Source organism: Rhinopithecus bieti, unplaced genomic scaffold, assembly GCF_001698545.2.
Source record: "Rhinopithecus bieti isolate Rb0 unplaced genomic scaffold, ASM169854v2 scaffold_23816, whole genome shotgun sequence".
Lineage (NCBI taxonomy): Eukaryota > Metazoa > Chordata > Mammalia > Primates > Cercopithecidae > Rhinopithecus > Rhinopithecus bieti.
The window spans coordinates 2,269,869-2,288,239 of NW_016811019.1; the positions used below are offsets into that span (position 1 = coordinate 2,269,869).

Genomic DNA, 18,371 nt, shown 5'->3' on the forward strand with positions numbered 1-18,371 from the left:
TCTTTATGCTCATAGTAATTTGATTGATGTGGAACTTATTAGATATAAAGCAGTGTTTGTATTTTTGTTATGTAACTTAGGTTTTGACAAACTAATGGCTTCTTGCAAACCTGTACCTCTTCATTTTTGAACTGGCTATTTTTTCCTTAAGAAAAAAGGGTGCTAAAGTGTAACATGGACTTTGAACTCAGTAAAATATATTTAAAGGGGACTATCGCCAGGGGTGGTGGCTCATGCCTGTAATCCCAGCACTTTGGGAGGCTGAGGCGGCAGGATCATGAGGTCAGGAGATCGAGACCATCCTGGCTAACATGGTGAAACCCCGTCTCTACTAAAAAAATACAAAAAAAGTAGCCAGGCGTGGCGACATGCGCCTGTAGTCCCAGCTGCTGGGGAGGCTGAAGCAGGAGAATGGCGTGAACCCAGGAGGCGGAGCTTGCAGTGAGCTGAGATGGCGCCACTGCACTCCAGCCTGGGCGACAGACCAAGACTCCATCTCAGAAATAAATAAATAAAAATAAAAAAGAAAGGGGACTATCTAGTCTGAAGAATGTCATGTATTCAGCAAGTAAATGGCTGTGCTTTCGTTTGCTGTGGATTTTAAAATTTCATAACCTGTCTTTTCTTCCAATTACAGAAAATTTTAGTAACAGGCAAGATATTGTAAATTTTTAGAATCATTCTGTTATAATTGCTGGCCTTTGGCAGACTTAGTCCTGTGCTTCTCTTACAATAAAATATTCAGAGAAGTAAAATTAGTAAGGTCGCCTGCCATTTTTCTGAGTTTCACATATAATCATTAATGAAAGCAGAAAACAGTATGAATTATTTGAAGCATTCACTGAAAATACTGTTATCCTTTAGCAATTACAGTTCTCTGTAACTGAATAGCATTCGATACTTTTTTTTTTAAAGCACCTTCATATTCATTATTTCATTTCATCCTAATTGTTGGCATAGACTGTCAGAGTGGTTTGTTCGTTAAAGATGAAGAAATTAAAGATCAATTGATTAAGAGACTTTCCCAAACCAGTAAATAACAGAATTAAGGCTAGCATCCAATTCTGACCCCTGATACTATTCTTCCTTTTTCCATTATGTTATTCTATAGGGAACTGAACAATTTTATGAAGTATATAAATAACTTACTCTAATTAGCCTCTCAGAATCTAATGATTACCTCATTATGATGGTATAAATTACGCTTTTCTTTGGTTAAAGTATGTATAGGATTACCAGCTCTTTAGATTCCTTTCTCAGTTTAGTTATTCTTGAGATTTAGATAAAAATACTTGTCTAAGTACATGTTATATTTGTACTTCTTCTTATTTGAAATAAGAATACTTCTTAATCTAAGGCAGGCAATTTAGGGACTGTGTATAGAGCAGCACACCCTACTCTCAACAGAATCTTACAGGTTCTCATGTTAATATAAATTGAAAAGCAGCTACAACCCTTTGGTAGACCTAGAAGTAATTTATTTGCTGATGGGTAGGAAATATGTTATGGAGAAGTTATATTACTAGTTGTATGGAAGAATTTGTGATGTTTGGTTTTCTGTATAAAAATGTCTTGATCTTGGTTGTACTTCTTTTGGGTTACTAATTTTTTATTTATTATCCTTTAATAACATCAGTGACATTGTGGTTTTAACGTCTGAGAAAGTTTTCACCAGTTAATTTACTTAGTTAAGGTAATCACAAACTTAGGACTAGAAAATACTTGATCCGATTGTGTGTTTTGGCATCAGAATCACTCGGGACACTTGTTTAAAATGCCTAGTAGTAGACTTCACAAGGATGTGAACAGTTTGCAAATGTGCAGCAACAGTTTTTGCTCGTTACAATGCTTGTGGGGATTCCATTGGCATTAAATGCCTGGCAGCCAGATGTTATACTTTGCATAATCGGCACAAAAATAGTTCATCCCACTGAAATTTTCAGTAGCCTCCACATGGAGACACTGACTTGAAGTAATTTGTAGTTACTTTTAATCGGCCGGGCGCAGTGGCTCATGCCTATAATCCCAGCACTTTGGGAGGCTGAGGCAGGTGGGTCACAAGGTCAGGAGATCGAGACCATCCTGTGAACGGTGAAACCCCATCTCTACTAAAAATACAAAAAATTAGCCAGGCGTGGTGGCTGGTGCCTGTAGTCCCAGCTACTTGGGAGGCTGAGGGAGGAGAATGGTGTGAACCTAGGAGGCGGAGCATTGCACTCCAGCCTGGGCAACAGAGCGAGACTCCGTCTCAAAAAATCAAATAAAAAATTATTTTAATCTACCAAGAATTCACCTGTAATTTACACCATTCCACCGTGCTTATAATGCACCCTAAGGATCAAAAAGTATCCTTTAAAATACAGGCAGATGTGCTTCATGAGAGATTTTCAGTGTTAGCCAAATAACATAAAAATGAAAGTAGCATATATCTCTTGGAATGGCATTGAAAAATTGTTCCTTATATGTAGAGAATATTTTCACTGGAGTTGTTTTATTGTCATATACCTAGGAATGGATCCAGTGGAAGAAGGGCAAGATCTTTTACATTATAAACTATAAAATGCTGACGGAAGTTACAGATGACTTAAATAAATGGAAGGACATACTCTATTTTAGGTTGAAAGACTCCCTATTATAAAGATACCAGCTTTCTTCTAGTTGATCTAAACATTGAATGCTATCAATAAAATTAGGTTTAAAAAATTGATAAGCTGATGCAAAAAATGAAAATGGAAAAGCGGAAGCAAAAGTAGTGAAGACAATTTTGAAAAGCAAAGTTAGAAAACTTAATACTGCCAGATACCAGAACTTAGAAGGCTACAGTAACTAAAACTGTTGGCACAAGGATAAATAAATAGAACAGCGGAACAGAGTAGTGCATCCAGAAATAGACCAACTCATTTAGATCCGTAATGACCAAGTTGCTACTGCAGCTTATATGAGACGAATGAGTGTTTCAGTGACTTGGGCAGGAGTAGTTGAATATCCAAATGAGGGGGAATGAACTTTGACTTCTGTTTCACACCACTCATACACATACGCACACAAACACACTTTATTCTCAAAGAAATTATATGACTTATATTCATGAAGTTAGTAAGAGGCAGAACCAAAATTATGAAGCCACATTTATCTGGCTTACTCCGGATGTTGTACTGCTTCTCAAAGGATGCTTTTCCTTCTATTTATTTATTTATTATTTATTTATTTTTGAGATGAAGTCTTGCTCTGTCCCCCAGGCTGGAGTGCAGTGGTGTGATTTTGGCTCACTGCAACCTCTGTCTCCCAGGTTCAAGCGATTCTCCTGTCTCAGCCTCCTGAATAACAGGGATTACAGGGCCACCACGCCCAGCTGTTTTTTGTATTATTAGTAGAAACAGATTTTCACCATATTGGGCAAGTTGGTCTTGAACTCCTGACCTCAGGTGATCCACCTGCCTTGGTCTCCCAAAGTGTTGGGATTATAGGCGTGAGCCACCATGCCTAGTCAGGATGCTTTTATTTATTTATTTGTTATTATTATTTTTTTGAAATGGAATCTTGCTTTGTCACGATCTCGGCTCACTGCAAACTCCGCCTCCCGGATTCATGCTATTCTCCTGCTTCAGCCTCACGAGTAGCTGGAACTACAGGCACCCACCACCACACCCGGCTAATTTTTTGTATTTTTTAGTAGAGACGGGTTTCACCATGTTAGCCAGGATGGTCTCGATCTCCTGACCTTGTGAGCCACCGTGCCCAGCCCAGGATGCTTTTATTTCTAATACCTATCTGAATAAATTAAAAGGACCATGTTTCCTATGTTTCACATCTTTGTAAACTTTTTATAAAATTGTAGTAAAATATAATTTAACCTGTTGTGACTTTGTGGAAAAAGTGAGTTCAAATGTCAGTGTATTGGCTTCTTTGTGGTTTTTCACTTGCTAACAATTGATCTTTAATCCAAATTAAATGCTATTTTAAGGGTCTTATAAATATTTCATTACTAATTTTAAGTTAAAACTCATCAGATAAGAATCTTAGGTACAGTGGCTCACACCTGTAATCCCAGCATTTTGGGAAGCTGAGGCAGGGGGATTGATTGCTTGAGCTCGGGAGTTCGAGACCAGCCTGGGCAATGTGGGGAAACCCTGTATAATAAAATTACAAAAATTAGCTGGGTGTGGTGGCATGTGCCTGTAGTCCAAGTCACTTGAGAAGCTGAAGTGGGAGGATCGCTTGAGCCCAGGAGACGGAGGTTGCAGTAAGCCAACGTTGTGCCACTGCATTCCAACCTGGGCAAGACAGATCGAGACCCTGTCTCAAAAAAAAAAAAAAAAAAATCAATCTTATTTGTAATATTTTAAAATATTGTAAATAGGATATAAATAGCAAGTTTTGATTTTCTAATTGCTGAAAGTAATTGCTATTTTATCTTTTCTGTAGTTTTATTAGACTCCTTTTAGAATTTTATGTGATTAAAATTTTACTTATTAATTCAATATTGAATACCTATGTTCAATACAATATTGAAGCCAGTCTCTGCTTGACTAGGAGAAAAAACACCATCCTTATTCACTGTCATCGCATTTGTAGCTTTGTGGTAAATACAGACAAAAACAGCAGTTACAATATAATGATTGTAATGTTCTTGTCTTATTTCACTTTATTTAATAATTCTATAGAAACATAGTGATTTCATTGGAATTATTTTCCTTTATGAGTTTTTTGAACCAAAGTTAGCATACATTGGATTACAATAGAATTGTTTCTAGGTTTATTTTCTCCACTAGATTACAAACAAGAAAGCCCAGGCCTTTTTCTACGACTAAAAATACTCAGATTTCATTGAATGTTTGGGTAATTGAATTCGAGTGGTTTTATTTGTTTTATTGATGAATTTATTATTGAGTAAGGACACTTCGTTTTTAAAAAATACTTGGTATCCTACATAGATTACTATATTAAAGCATTATTTGGCTGTTCTCAATCAGTGTTTTCTTTGTTCAGTGTGCCAGGATCATATTCTTAAGAACATTGCACTATGAAAACAAAGTTTTGACAGTCAGTTGTGTGGAGTTTTTGTTTTGTGTGTGTGTGTGTGTGTTTTACCTTCCCAGTTCTTCAGCCTTCTTCCCACCACCACAATGAGATAATAAATCAAGAGATATAATAAATGTACCCATAATGTTTGTGTAGGATCAGAATTTATTCCAGTATTCATAACTTTTGAAGCAAGCTTTAGGATTGCATAAATCCTTAGTAATTATGGTTTAAGGAAAACAATCCCAGCTCCTATAATTTTTCTTCACTCCAATTAGAAAGGCAACTGGCCTTGAAATCTCAGCAGGAATATTTAAAAGGAAATTCAGATATGGCTTGCTCATTTATTAACTTGTTACCAATTGTAACAAAGGAAAGAATTTAGGCCAAATCTGACAGGGTTATATGACATATTCAGGGAAAAACCAACAGGTTCCTATTAGGCTACTCGAACTCACCCCACTACTACTGTCTTTTGCGGGGTTAAGGGTAAGTTTTTAAAAATGTTCTCATGTCCATCGGTCACAAGAGAGGTAATTTTCACTAAAGATTAAAATTGAGGCAATTTTGAAACTATACAATGTTGCCCCCTTTTGATAGTGTAATGGAAATTGACAGGGTGGGTTATTGATGGAAATGATGTCATAACTAGTCTGAAGACTGTGTATGTTATGTTAACTAAGTATGTTATCACTTAGTCTGTTTAAATGCTCCTTGATGAATAAAGGAAGATTATTAAATACCTTCTATGGTGATAGTCTGCCCTTTATTTTTTTAAGTTTAACCAGTAGAGACTATAATAAAAGGTAAGATTTTTAAAAATTGCTTATAGAAAAGAATCACAAGCAATAGAAATGGAAACAACAGATTTTTATTTTATATTTTAGAGCACTTGGCTTGTCATTTGCATCTACTGTTGTTTGCATATTGTCATAAAATTAACAATTTTAAGGTAGTATGTTTGACATGTTTATGTTTTTATATTAGCCTATTAAAATGATGTGGAAGATTATACTTTTATATATGCCTACTTTGTTTTTTTAAACTCATTGTAGCCTTAGTCTTTCCTCCAATAAAATTTTTGTGTCTTCATATGGCAAATGTGTAGTTAATAATAAGTATTAAAATTTTATTCAGTGTATACCTCATGTAGCTTCAGTCATTTTGAAGACTTATGAATAGCATGTGAGAGTAAACATTTTCTAGGAAGCATAGCAGAGTATGACTGACAACTTTACATGAAATTTTTAGACATAATGGTAAACAAAAATTCAGCCTAATTATTAGCTGTGCTTTCTTGGATAAGTTATTTAGCTTCTCTAAGCTGTTGTCTCAAAAGTAAAATGGCGATATGTCTGCCTCATAGGCTGTTAAGAGGATAGCATTCTCATACAGCAGTGTTACAAATGATGTATCATAAAATAATAGTGCAACCACCTGCCAATTTCAGAAACATAAAAAACGATTTATACTTTAAATGCGATAGACATACAAAAAATTTTAAATTCTGAGGGAAAAAAATGAAAATGCCCCACAGATTTGAGTCATTTATATATTAATCTGGAAAGAAATATTATCTATCTGTACCTTGTTTTATATTTTTATTTTAGCATTCACCCTGTGTACATGAACTATATTAAATGTATATGACATTAAGTATTCCAGCTAGGCTGGGCGCAGTAGCTCACACTTGTAATCCTAGCACGTTGGGAGGCCATGACCGGTGGATTGCCTGAGCTCAGGAGTTCGATACCAGCCTGGGCAACATGGTGAAACCCCGTCTCTACTAAAATACAAAACAATTGCGCGGGCATGACAGCATGCGCCTGTGGTTGCAACTATCTGGAGGCTGAGGCAGGAGAGTTGCTGCAACACAGAGACAGAGGTTGCAGTGAGCCAACAACATGCAACTGCACTCCAGCCTGGGTGGCAGAGCCATACTCCGTCTCTTTATAAAATAAAAATAAAAAAATATTCCAGCTAATATATGATTGATTTTCTTGAATTAAAGAAAACAGGGTGACATTTGTATTAGTTTCCTAGGACTGCTGTAACAAATGACTACAACTAGGTGGCTTCAAATAATAGAAATTTATTCAACTCAGTTCTAAAGACTGTACATCTGAAATCAAGATGTCAGCAGGACCATGCTCCAAAGGATCTAGGGGACAACCCTTTCTGTCTCTTCCTAGGTTTTGGTGGTAGTTGCTGGCCATCTTTGATGTTCCTTGGCTTATAGATACGTCACTCCAGTATCAGTGTCCATCATCACATGGCATTCTCCCCATGCATCTCTAAATTTTCCATTTCTTATAAGGACACTAGTCAAAGACACTTACCCCAAAGAACGTCACATTCACAGGTACAGGGGGTTAAAACTTGAATATGTATTTGGTGGGGGGCTGTTGTCCCGTTTGCCGCCTGATTTCCCAAGTCTGAATCCAAAGTCTTAGCCAGTTAAGTAATGGAGTAGAAGCTGGAAGAACTTTGAGCCACATAATAGAAAAAAATTTTGTCCTCAGTTGGATGGCTTGCAACATTTATAAAAACTTGACTTTTTGGAGGCTACAACACAGTACAGCATTTTACGTAAAATTTGCATATCACAGTTTCCAACACAAAATCTTCAACAAATGGTAGCTACCTTTTAAAAAGTTATTGTATACACGACCATATTAATGTGCAGATAATAATGTGAGCTAGGCTCACAGATAGTTGCCTTTTTCTTTTTCAACAAAATAGTTAATTACTATATGCCATGGACCTTCAAGGACTAGCATGTAGTACCACCTATGGGGATTTAGAAACATGTAAAGATCCCAGGGTGATTGGTGTGCATATTGAGAAGCAATGTTCTGTCTTCCTCCACTTAACCTTTAAGTTTTCCCACTAAAGCCGAGCGACATGCATATAGTTTTGAAAAGTAATCAGAAAATACTGAACTGAAAGTACTAAGTTGCCCTCTTTTTGGAGTAGAAGTAGCTAAATGCTGTAAAATACTCTGTCCTCATTTTAGACGTTCCCAGCTACTCCTTCCGTATCTTTGATTCTGTGGCTACTGTAGCTATCATCTTTCCATTTATTGTGATTTCCAGAGCTTTGGCTTCTGAAATAAACTCTTACCTAGTAGCCTATGTGTAGTTGTATCCTTTTCAGGAACACCCCCCCCCAAAATTATTCATTTATTTATTTATTTATTTATTTATTTTAGACAGGGTCTTGCTCTGTTGCCCAAGCTAGAGTGCAGTGGTGTAGTCTCTGCTCACTGTAACCTTTGCCTCCTGGGTTCAAGCAGTTCTGTCTCAGCCTCCCAAGTAGCTGGGACTACAGGCGTACGCCACCACACCCAGCTAATTTTTTTACATATATATATAGTGGAGGCGGGGTTTCACCATGTTGGCCAGGCTGGTCTTGAACTCATAATCTCAAGTGATCCGCCCACCTCAGCCTCCCAAAGTGCTGGGATTACAGACCTGAGCCACTGCATGGGCATACCTATTTTCGTTTATATTTGCAATTAGTAGTTGAAAATCTATTGTAAAATGAAACATTAAATTATTTTTATTCTAATTAATTAGTCCCCATACTCTTCTATCAGAATATCCTTCAGGTAGATTTTTTTTTTTTTAAATTTATCCAGAAGGAGTAATTACGTATGTTTTAAGTAAGGGTCAGGAATCTCTATTCTTAGAAGAATATACAGGCCTGATAGATTGAGTAGCTGTCATTCCAATCCCAGAGGGTAGAAAACAGTGAAAAATGAAGGCTAGACAGATTTAATTATTTTGTGGTTATTTCACTTACAGTCTCCCCCACTACCCCCTGCCCCGCAGAGGACCTGCCCTATCTCCACAGATTCTGCATCCTTGGTTAGGAGGCGGAACCTGTAGATATGGAGGTCTTGCCTTTCATATTCGTAGGTGACATAGGGCCAAAATGCTGGAGTTCAGCTTCCACAGATTTTTGGTATTTTGTGTGCGTCCTGGAACCAATCCCCCATGCATACTGAAAGACAACTGTATTTTTTAATAATCTTTTTGACTTGTGATACTTAATAGGGAAGGATTCTAAAACAGACTTCTCTGAAATTATGAAAACCTGTAAAATCATGTTATTTCTACTAATAAAATTGTGTTTGCCTTTATTTTAAAGTTCTCATGAATGAACATGAAAGATGTAAATAGCACAGAAGATTGGCACACTGTCATATGAGATAAGCTCTGGCCTAAGGGTCTTGGCTGATTAGCTGCATGTCCCGTACCTTTTGGACCATTGGACCATAGTGACCTCATCTGTGAAATTATAATACTGATGTCCTATATACACTCTTAGGCAGATAGTGATTAAACAGTCATGAATGGTAGTGGGGACTGAATGATGATATGAAAAGACCTTATCTCTTTAATACTTTTGGTGCGGAAGATAACTGCTTTTAGACAGCAGCAGAAGTATGAATATGATGATCTGTTTGTGTGTTTGTTTTTAACTATTTCTGGGATAATTTGAAACTAATGGGAAAATTGCAAAACTATACCCTTCACCCACGTTTTCCAGATGTTACCACTTTTATCACATTGGCTGTATGATTCTCTCTCCCTCTCTTCTTCCCCTCATCCACAACACTATCTGGGCTTACTTTTGAAAGGATGTTGCAAGTGGGCCGGCGTGCTGGCTCACCTCTGTAATCTCAGCACTTTCGGAGGCCAAGGTGGGCGGATCACTTGAGGTCAGGAGTTTGAGACCAGTCTAGCCAACATGGTGAAACCCCGTCTCTACTAAAAAAACAAAAAAATCAGCCAGGCATGGTGGTGCGCACCTGTAATCCCAGCTACTCATGAGGCTGAGGCAGGAGAATCGCTTGAACCCAGTAAACAGAGATTGCAGTGAGCCAAGGTTGCCTCACTGCACTCCAGCCTGGGCAACAGAGTGATACCTTGTCTCAAAAAAAAAAAAAGGAAGTTGCAGGCATGATGTCCCTTACTCAGAAATACATTAGTGTATGTTTGTTGACAGTAAGTATATGTTTTCATATAAAACCACAATTACTAAAGTCAGGAAATTAACACTGATAAACCACTAATCAAAGCAGCCAACTTTATTCAAACTTTGCTACTTACCTCACTGATTACCTTTATAAGAAAGAGAAAGGGAGATTGATTTGGGGGTCCATTGTCAAAAGGAGGATCACAGATTACTTTCATCACTGCTCTTTAATCTTAAACTGTTTCTGATTTTTATGACGACATTTTTAAAGGGTATAGGCCTGTTTTATAGGATGTCCCTCAATCTCCAGATATTTTAGATCATCTGCTTTCAATATTTAGATAACGAAATTTAAGATGTCTAATGTATGTTTTAAATTGGGTTTTACACACTTGCTTATTTGTAAGAGAAAAGATATGCTTACCTGGGTTAAAGTGAATTAGTTTCTGGAGAATAATATTTTTTTTATCTTTTCTTTTCTTTTTTTTTTTGCGGGGGGCGGGTGGGGGTTGTTGTTTTGTTTTGTTTTTGAGACAAGGTCTCGCTCTGTTGTCCAGGCTGGAGTGCAGTGACACAGTCTCATCTTACTGCAACCTCTGCCTCCCAGGCTCAAGCGATCCTCCCTACCTCACCCTCCCCAAGTAGCTGGGACTACAGGCACACACCACCACTCCTGGCTAATTTTTGTATTTATTGTAGAGATGGGGTTTTGCCATGTTGCCCAAGCTGGTCTCAAACTCCTGACCTCAAGCTATATGCCTGCCTCAGCCTCCCAAAAATGCTGGGATTATAGGCGTGAGCCACCAAATTTGTGAATTTCATGTATGAGAAGACCACTTAGTCTTGTAGAACTGAATGTCTTAAGGTTTTTTAAAATTCAAGACAGTGTAGTATTAGATAGATATTGTGAACCATGTGCACAGGAGTTCTGTTGTTAGGAGCTGATAGAATTTAAATCAAAGAATACCTAGATAGGGGAGAAATTCCTGTTGCTTATTGGCAGGATATTTGGAAGGTACCAAATAAAACTGGCTTCTTCATTTCCTGGGGGGAGTATGTGTTTTGAATTTGGTGTCGAAAATCTTTAATGCATTAAGGGTATGTTTGAGGTAATGATAGGAAATAGTAACGAGTAAGTGGGCGGGGGGTATGAACAGGGTACTACTAAGAAATTTGTGTGAAAAATAGGTTTGGAGTAATGACTTGAAAACTAGGTTGAAGATCTTAGAGCATATACTGTATCCGGATTCTGTAGGTTTTTATCATAAAGTGACATCAAAATGGACTTTGAAAGGAAAAATACAGTTGATGTGTATAAAATGGATTGGTGAATCTGAAAGTCAGCTGATTAAGAAAAAAAATTTTTAACCAGATTGAAATGATAAGCAAAGCACCCCTGCCCTTCAAAAAGAGCAAGGATGCTAGAGAAAACCCAGTGGCTGTGCAGGGTGTGATAAGGACCCAATTATAAAGAATCAGATGGGCTAGTGATCAGTTATTATGAACAGTTGGAAATATGTAAACAAATAATGGAAGTGGAAAGACTGGCAGTCTTGAGACAGTATTGAAACACTGAACTCTTGAACGTTTTGAATATCATAAATGGGTGCTGAGATAGTTATGTATGACTGGACCAAACAAGAATTTGATCTTAGAGATTTTGGTGTGTAAGATAGCTTGTTAAATTACATGCTTTTCTTCTTTTTTTTTTTTTTTTTTGAGGCAGTCTCGCTCTGGCACCCAGCCTGGAGTGCGGTGGTACAGTCTGCTCACTGCAACCTCCGTGTCCCGGGTTCAAGCGATTCTCCTGCCTCAGCCTCCTGAGTAGCTGGGATTACAGGTGCATGCCACCACGCCCGGCTAATTTTTTGTGTATTTTTAGTAGAGATGGGGTTTCACCATGTTAACAGGTTAGGCTGGTCTAGACATTGTTCTAGGCACCAGGTAGCTAGCATGTGGATTAATGTAATTTTATGGCTCTTGTATTGGAGATGGTACTGGGGATTCAAATAAATAAATGCATGTTATGCTATGTAATGGGAAGTTCAATGAAGAAAAGTAAAGTTAGGACAATAGGGGCAGAAAGTGAAAGAGGAATGTTCTAACCCAGTTTACCCTCCAGGATTTGACTATTTTACTGCTCTCTGTCCTTGTAGTTCTTTTCGACCTCTAATACTTCCATTTAGCTTTGCACTGACAGTGTGTCCTTAGGACCATCTCTACCCTGTGGCCTGGATTGTATATATAGTACTACTCTGTATAGAGTTTGCATATAATAATAGCATGATGCTGGTAGTGCATTTTGTTTTTCTGAACTCCACTAATGTGTATTTTACAACTATCTATACATTTTTCTTTTTTAAAAGGACACTGTCAAGTACTTTTAAACTGTTCATTGTAATTTTAAAATTTCCTGCATGTATTTATTTTATTTCTATTGACTGCTCTTTGATTTTCTTTCTTGGAATGGAACATAAGTTAAAGATGTTTTTTATTCATTTGTTGTAAATGATAAGGTTCTAGGAATAATAACTGCTGTTGATTAATACTCTCTGTTTGTGAAATAGTGGCTTTATGTCATTCTCATATATAATCTATATATATTAAAATAAAATACGTTTAATATATGTATTTATTTATTTATTTATTTATTTATTTATTTATTTATTTTTGAGACAGAGTGTTGCTGTGTCACCCAGGCTGGAGTGCAGTGGCGTGATCTTGGTTCACTGCAACCTCCGCCTTCTGGGTTCAAGCAGTTCTCCTGCCTCAGCCTCCCAAGTAGCTGGGATTACAGGCACCCGCCGCCACACCTGAGTAATTTTTGTATTTTTAGTAAAGACAGGGTTTCACCACGTTGGCCAGGCTGGTCTCGAACTCCTGACCTCATGATCCGCCCTCCTCGACCTTCCAAAGTGCTGGGATTACAGGCATGAGCCACCATGCCCGACCTTATGTCAAATATTTTAAATAAAAAATTTTAAATCTTAAAATAGTGTATAATTTAGATTTATTACCTAATATTGTGGCTTTTTAAAGTTCATACCATCCGTGGTTTAAGTAATAATTGATTTATCTTTACATGAAAGTATATATGACCGAATGCAAAAAGTACAGATTTAACACTCAGTGTTATTGTGTTAATAATGTTAATGAATTTCAGTCTATTTCAGTGGCTTAAAATGTAAGTTTGCTAGCAATTTAAACTTGCTTGTTAATGTAACTGAAAATTTTGTTGGTGGTTTCAGTGTTCTGGCATTGATAAGAGTGCATATGACACTAGATCATATAATTAAGTTCTAAACTAAGCTACTGAAGAACAAATACTTATTTTTCTCATGTTTTCTAGTCTCTTTATCATATAGCCACATACATGAGGTATATGGGTGAGATTTTCCCCTCCCAATTTTAATTTTCTTTCATAACAAGTAGGAATTAGTGGGGGGAAATATTGCTTTATGGACTGAATTTGTAGCTAAAGTAAATTTTATTTGAGGACTAACTTGTCAAAATATTTGCTGACCATAGCTGCTTTGTTGTAGGAGGACTGACAAATGGTAGTGGTCGATATATCTCTGCAGCACCTGGAGCAGAAGCAAAATATCGAAGTGCTTCAAGCACTTCCAGTCTATTTAGCTCCAGCAGCCAGCTCTTTCCTCCTTCCCGGCTTCGGTATAATAGGTCTGATATTATGCCTTCTGGCCGCAGTAGATTATTGGAAGATTTCAGAAACAACCGCTTCCCGAACCTTCAACTTAGAGACTTGATTGGACATATAGTTGAGTTTTCTCAAGACCAGCATGGTTCTAGGTAGGTGATTATGATATTTCTCACTTCATTTTGCTTTGGAAACTGCTACCTTATAAAAGCTTAAATTTTCTGAACTATCCTTAGCCCAGTCTGCATTAAAGCTGGCAGCTTTTAAGAGCTAAAATTCAGTTTGGATTATATGTTTTTTCTTTCATGTTGGGATAAATTATAAAATACAGGTTTTAATTTTTTATAGTTTTCCAGTTTTTTACAGTGAGAATATTGTTATGAGAATATAGCAGGGCCCCTTTATTGGGTTATTTTGATTACATCAACTCTGTATTATATTTGTGGGCTTAAGTGACCCTCATGTGTTTAAAACATACAGCAAGCAATGTTAAATGCCTTTGTGCTGCATTATAGGTTGGTATTCAGTGTGACTTGGCTTAGGTTGAAATATTTCACATTTGTTATAGGAAAATTTGGTGCCTTTTACATTAAAACGAATGTGATACATGAGAGATACATCTGAATTAACATTGTCAAGATAGCTTAGAAAGGAAAATAGAATTGTAACACATTTAATAAATTTAAGATATTTTCTCTTTTATAGCTTTAAGGTAAACCTCAAGTTTTAAGTTGTTTTAGATTAGATGGCGTATAAATTTTGTCTCCCTATATAGTCATGCATCACTTAATGATGGGGATACGTTCTAGAAAATGTGTTGTGTGAACATTACAGAGTGTACCTACTACACACCTACTCTGTATATTGCGCCTAGGCTACAAATCTGTACAGCATGTTACTGTACTAAATAATGTAGGTGTTTGTAACAATGGTATTTGTATACCTAAGCATAATAAACAATAGAAAAGATACAGCAAAACTATAGTATAAAAGATTTAAAATCATATACCTGTGTAGGGCACTTACTGTGAATGAAGCTTGCAGTACTGGAAGTTGCTCTGGGTGNAAACTAAGCTACTGAAGAACAAATACTTATTTTTCTCATGTTTTCTAGTCTCTTTATCATATAGCCACATACATGAGGTATATGGGTGAGATTTTCCCCTCCCAATTTTAATTTTCTTTCATAACAAGTAGGAATTAGTGGGGGGAAATATTGCTTTATGGACTGAATTTGTAGCTAAAGTAAATTTTATTTGAGGACTAACTTGTCAAAAATATTTGCTGACCATAGCTGCTTTGTTGTAGGAGGACTGACAAATGGTAGTGGTCGATATATCTCTGCAGCACCTGGAGCAGAAGCAAAATATCGAAGTGCTTCAAGCACTTCCAGTCTATTTAGCTCCAGCAGCCAGCTCTTTCCTCCTTCCCGGCTTCGGTATAATAGGTCTGATATTATGCCTTCTGGCCGCAGTAGATTATTGGAAGATTTCAGAAACAACCGCTTCCCGAACCTTCAACTTAGAGACTTGATTGGACATATAGTTGAGTTTTCTCAAGACCAGCATGGTTCTAGGTAGGTGATTATGATATTTCTCACTTCATTTTTGCTTTGGAAACTGCTACCTTATAAAAGCTTAAATTTTTCTGAACTATCCTTAGCCCAGTCTGCATTAAAGCTGGCAGCTTTTAAGAGCTAAAATTCAGTTTGGATTATATGTTTTTTCTTTCATGTTGGGATAAATTATAAAAATACAGGTTTTAATTTTTTATAGTTTTCCAGTTTTTTACAGTGAGAATATTGTTATGAGAATATAGCAGGGCCCCCTTTATTGGGTTATTTTGATTACATCAACTCTGTATTATATTTGTGGGCTTAAGTGACCCTCATGTGTTTAAAACATACAGCAAGCAATGTTAAATGCCTTTGTGCTGCATTATAGGTTGGTATTCAGTGTGACTTGGCTTAGGTTGAAATATTTCACATTTGTTATAGGAAAATTTGGTGCCTTTTTACATTAAAACGAATGTGATACATGAGAGATACATCTGAATTAACATTGTCAAGATAGCTTAGAAAGGAAAATAGAATTGTAACACATTTAATAAATTTAAGATATTTTCTCTTTTTATAGCTTTAAGGTAAACCTCAAGTTTTTAAGTTGTTTTAGATTAGATGGCGTATAAATTTTGTCTCCCTATATAGTCATGCATCACTTAATGATGGGGATACGTTCTAGAAAATGTGTTGTGTGAACATTACAGAGTGTACCTACTACACACCTACTCTGTATATTGCGCCTAGGCTACAAATCTGTACAGCATGTTACTGTACTAAATAATGTAGGTGTTTGTAACAATGGTATTTGTATACCTAAGCATAATAAACAATAGAAAAGATACAGCAAAACTATAGTATAAAAGATTTAAAAATCATATACCTGTGTAGGGCACTTACTGTGAATGAAGCTTGCAGTACTGGAAGTTGCTCTGGGTGGGTGGGTGGGTGGGTGGGTGAGTGAGTGAGTGACTGAGTGAGTGAGTGAGTGAGTGAGTGGGTTGTGAGTATATGTGAAGGCATAGGATGTTACTCTACACTCCTCAAGACTTTATAAACACTGTGCACTTCAACTACACTGAATTTATTTAAAACTTTTTTTCTTCAATAATAAATTAACCCTAATGTAACTTCTCCCCGCTTTGAGACAGGATCTTACTCTGTTACCCAGGCTGGAATACAGTGGCATGATCATCACTCACTGCAGCCTCAACCTCCTGGGCTCAAGCAGTCCTCCCAGCTAAGCCTTCCGACTAGCTGGGATTGCAGGCACGCACCATCACACCTGGCTAATTACTTAAAATTTTTTTGTAGAGACAGGGTCTGACTATGTTGTCCAGGCTGAGTTTACTGTAACATTTGAGCTAACTTACTGACTCTTGTAATAACACTTAGCTTAGAACAGAAACACATTGTACAGCTGTACAAAGATGTTTCCTTTATATGCTTATTCTATGAGACTTTTTCTTTTATCGGTTTTTTTAACTTTTTGTTAAGAACTAAGACACAAATGCACACATTAGCCTATAAAGAGTAAAGATCATCAATATCAGTCTCTTCTAACTCCATGTCTTCTTCCACTAGGAGATCTTTAGCAGCAACACCCATGGAGCTGTCATCTCCTATGATAACAGTGCCTTTTTCTGGAATGCTTTCTGAAGGATCTACCTGAGGGTGTTTTGCTTTTTTTTTAAACAAGTAGAAGGAGTACACTCTAAAATAACAATAAAAAGTATACTAAATACACAAACCAGTAACTCAGTTGTTTATTTTCAGATATGCACTGTACACAATTGTATGTATTACACTTTTTTTTTTTTTGGAAACGGAGTCTCACTCTGTCACCCAGACTGGAGTGCAATGGCATGATCTTAGCTCACTGCAGCCTCTGCCTCCTGGGTTCAAGTGATTCTCCTGCCTCAACCTCCTGAGTAGCTGGGCTTACAGGCATCTGCCACCATGCCAGACTAATTTTTATATTTTTGGTAGAGACAGGGTTTCACCATGTTGACCAGGCTGGTCTCGAACTCCTGACCTCAGGTGATCCACCCACCTCGGCCTCCCAGAGTGCCGAGATAACATGGGTAAGCCACTTGCACCCGGCCATACTATAATTTTATAAACCGACAGTGCAGTAGGGTTATGTCATCATGAACACCTGAGTAATGTATTGTACTATGATGTTATGACAGTTCCTACCCAATAGGAATTTATCTCCATTATAATCTTATGGGACCACCATTGTATATGTGGCTCATTGTCAGTTGAAATGTCGTTAAGCAACGCATGACTAGTTGGCAGTTCCTTCAGAGTAACAAATGAGCCTTGTATCACCCAGAATGGCTATCTTGGTTAGGAATTCATTCATGTTGGAAGAATTTTACTTCTAAGGATTTCATTTATTATGTTCTAAAAGTTAGATGTTTAGTAATACATTGGTATATTACAAAAAATGAATGAATAAGCAGCAAAATGTATGTAATTTTCTTATTGATTATAATGTAACCAAACCAACCTAAGAAAGATAAAAATCCAGGTTTTTTGTCACTCTAGTAGATAAAGTGTTATAAAGAAATGCTATATAGCTTTTGTCCTTTTTGCTGTAAGTTAGCTGTCCACTATATAAAGTATGTTAATATTTCTGGAAATAACTTGCAGTGCATATATGTGGAAGGGTAGGGTGTAATACTCAAGAGTATTAAACATTGTCATATTAAAATTTTTCCCCATGTAGATTCATACAGCAAAAGTTAGAGAGAGCTACTCCAGCTGAGCGACAGATGGTATTTAATGAAATTCTGCAAGCAGCCTATCAATTAATGACTGATGTTTTTGGCAACTATGTTATACAGAAGTTTTTTGAGGTAAGGATTCGTGCATATTTGTATATCCACCCATCCAGCTGTTGTATACTTGATATTAAGAAAAGCTCTGAAAGTTGGTTAAAATCATTTTCATATAAAAAAGATAATAAGCCAGGGATAAGGTATTTACAAATTATATATCTGATAAACATTTTATCCAGAATATATAATGAACTCCTAAAAGTCAACAACAAAAAGACAACCCAAATGACAAATGGACAAAAGACTTGCGTAGACATTTCTCTATGTAAAATAATACAAAAGGCCAAATAGGCCGTGAAAAGAC

At 36.8% G+C, this 18,371-nt stretch overlaps 1 protein-coding gene across 8 annotated transcripts in view; it reads left to right on the plus strand.

Annotated features, from left to right (window-relative positions):
• Positions 1-18,371, plus strand: part of PUM2 (pumilio RNA binding family member 2) — a 112,657-nt gene that overhangs the window by 82,454 nt on the left and 11,832 nt on the right. For all 8 annotated transcript variants that reach the window (XM_017893368.1, XM_017893374.1, XM_017893371.1 and 5 more), the window contains 2 exons: positions 13,548-13,815; positions 17,956-18,085. In XM_017893368.1, coding sequence (XP_017748857.1) covers positions 13,548-13,815; positions 17,956-18,085 — 398 coding nt within the window. The remainder of the gene's footprint in view (positions 1-13,547; positions 13,816-17,955; positions 18,086-18,371) is intronic.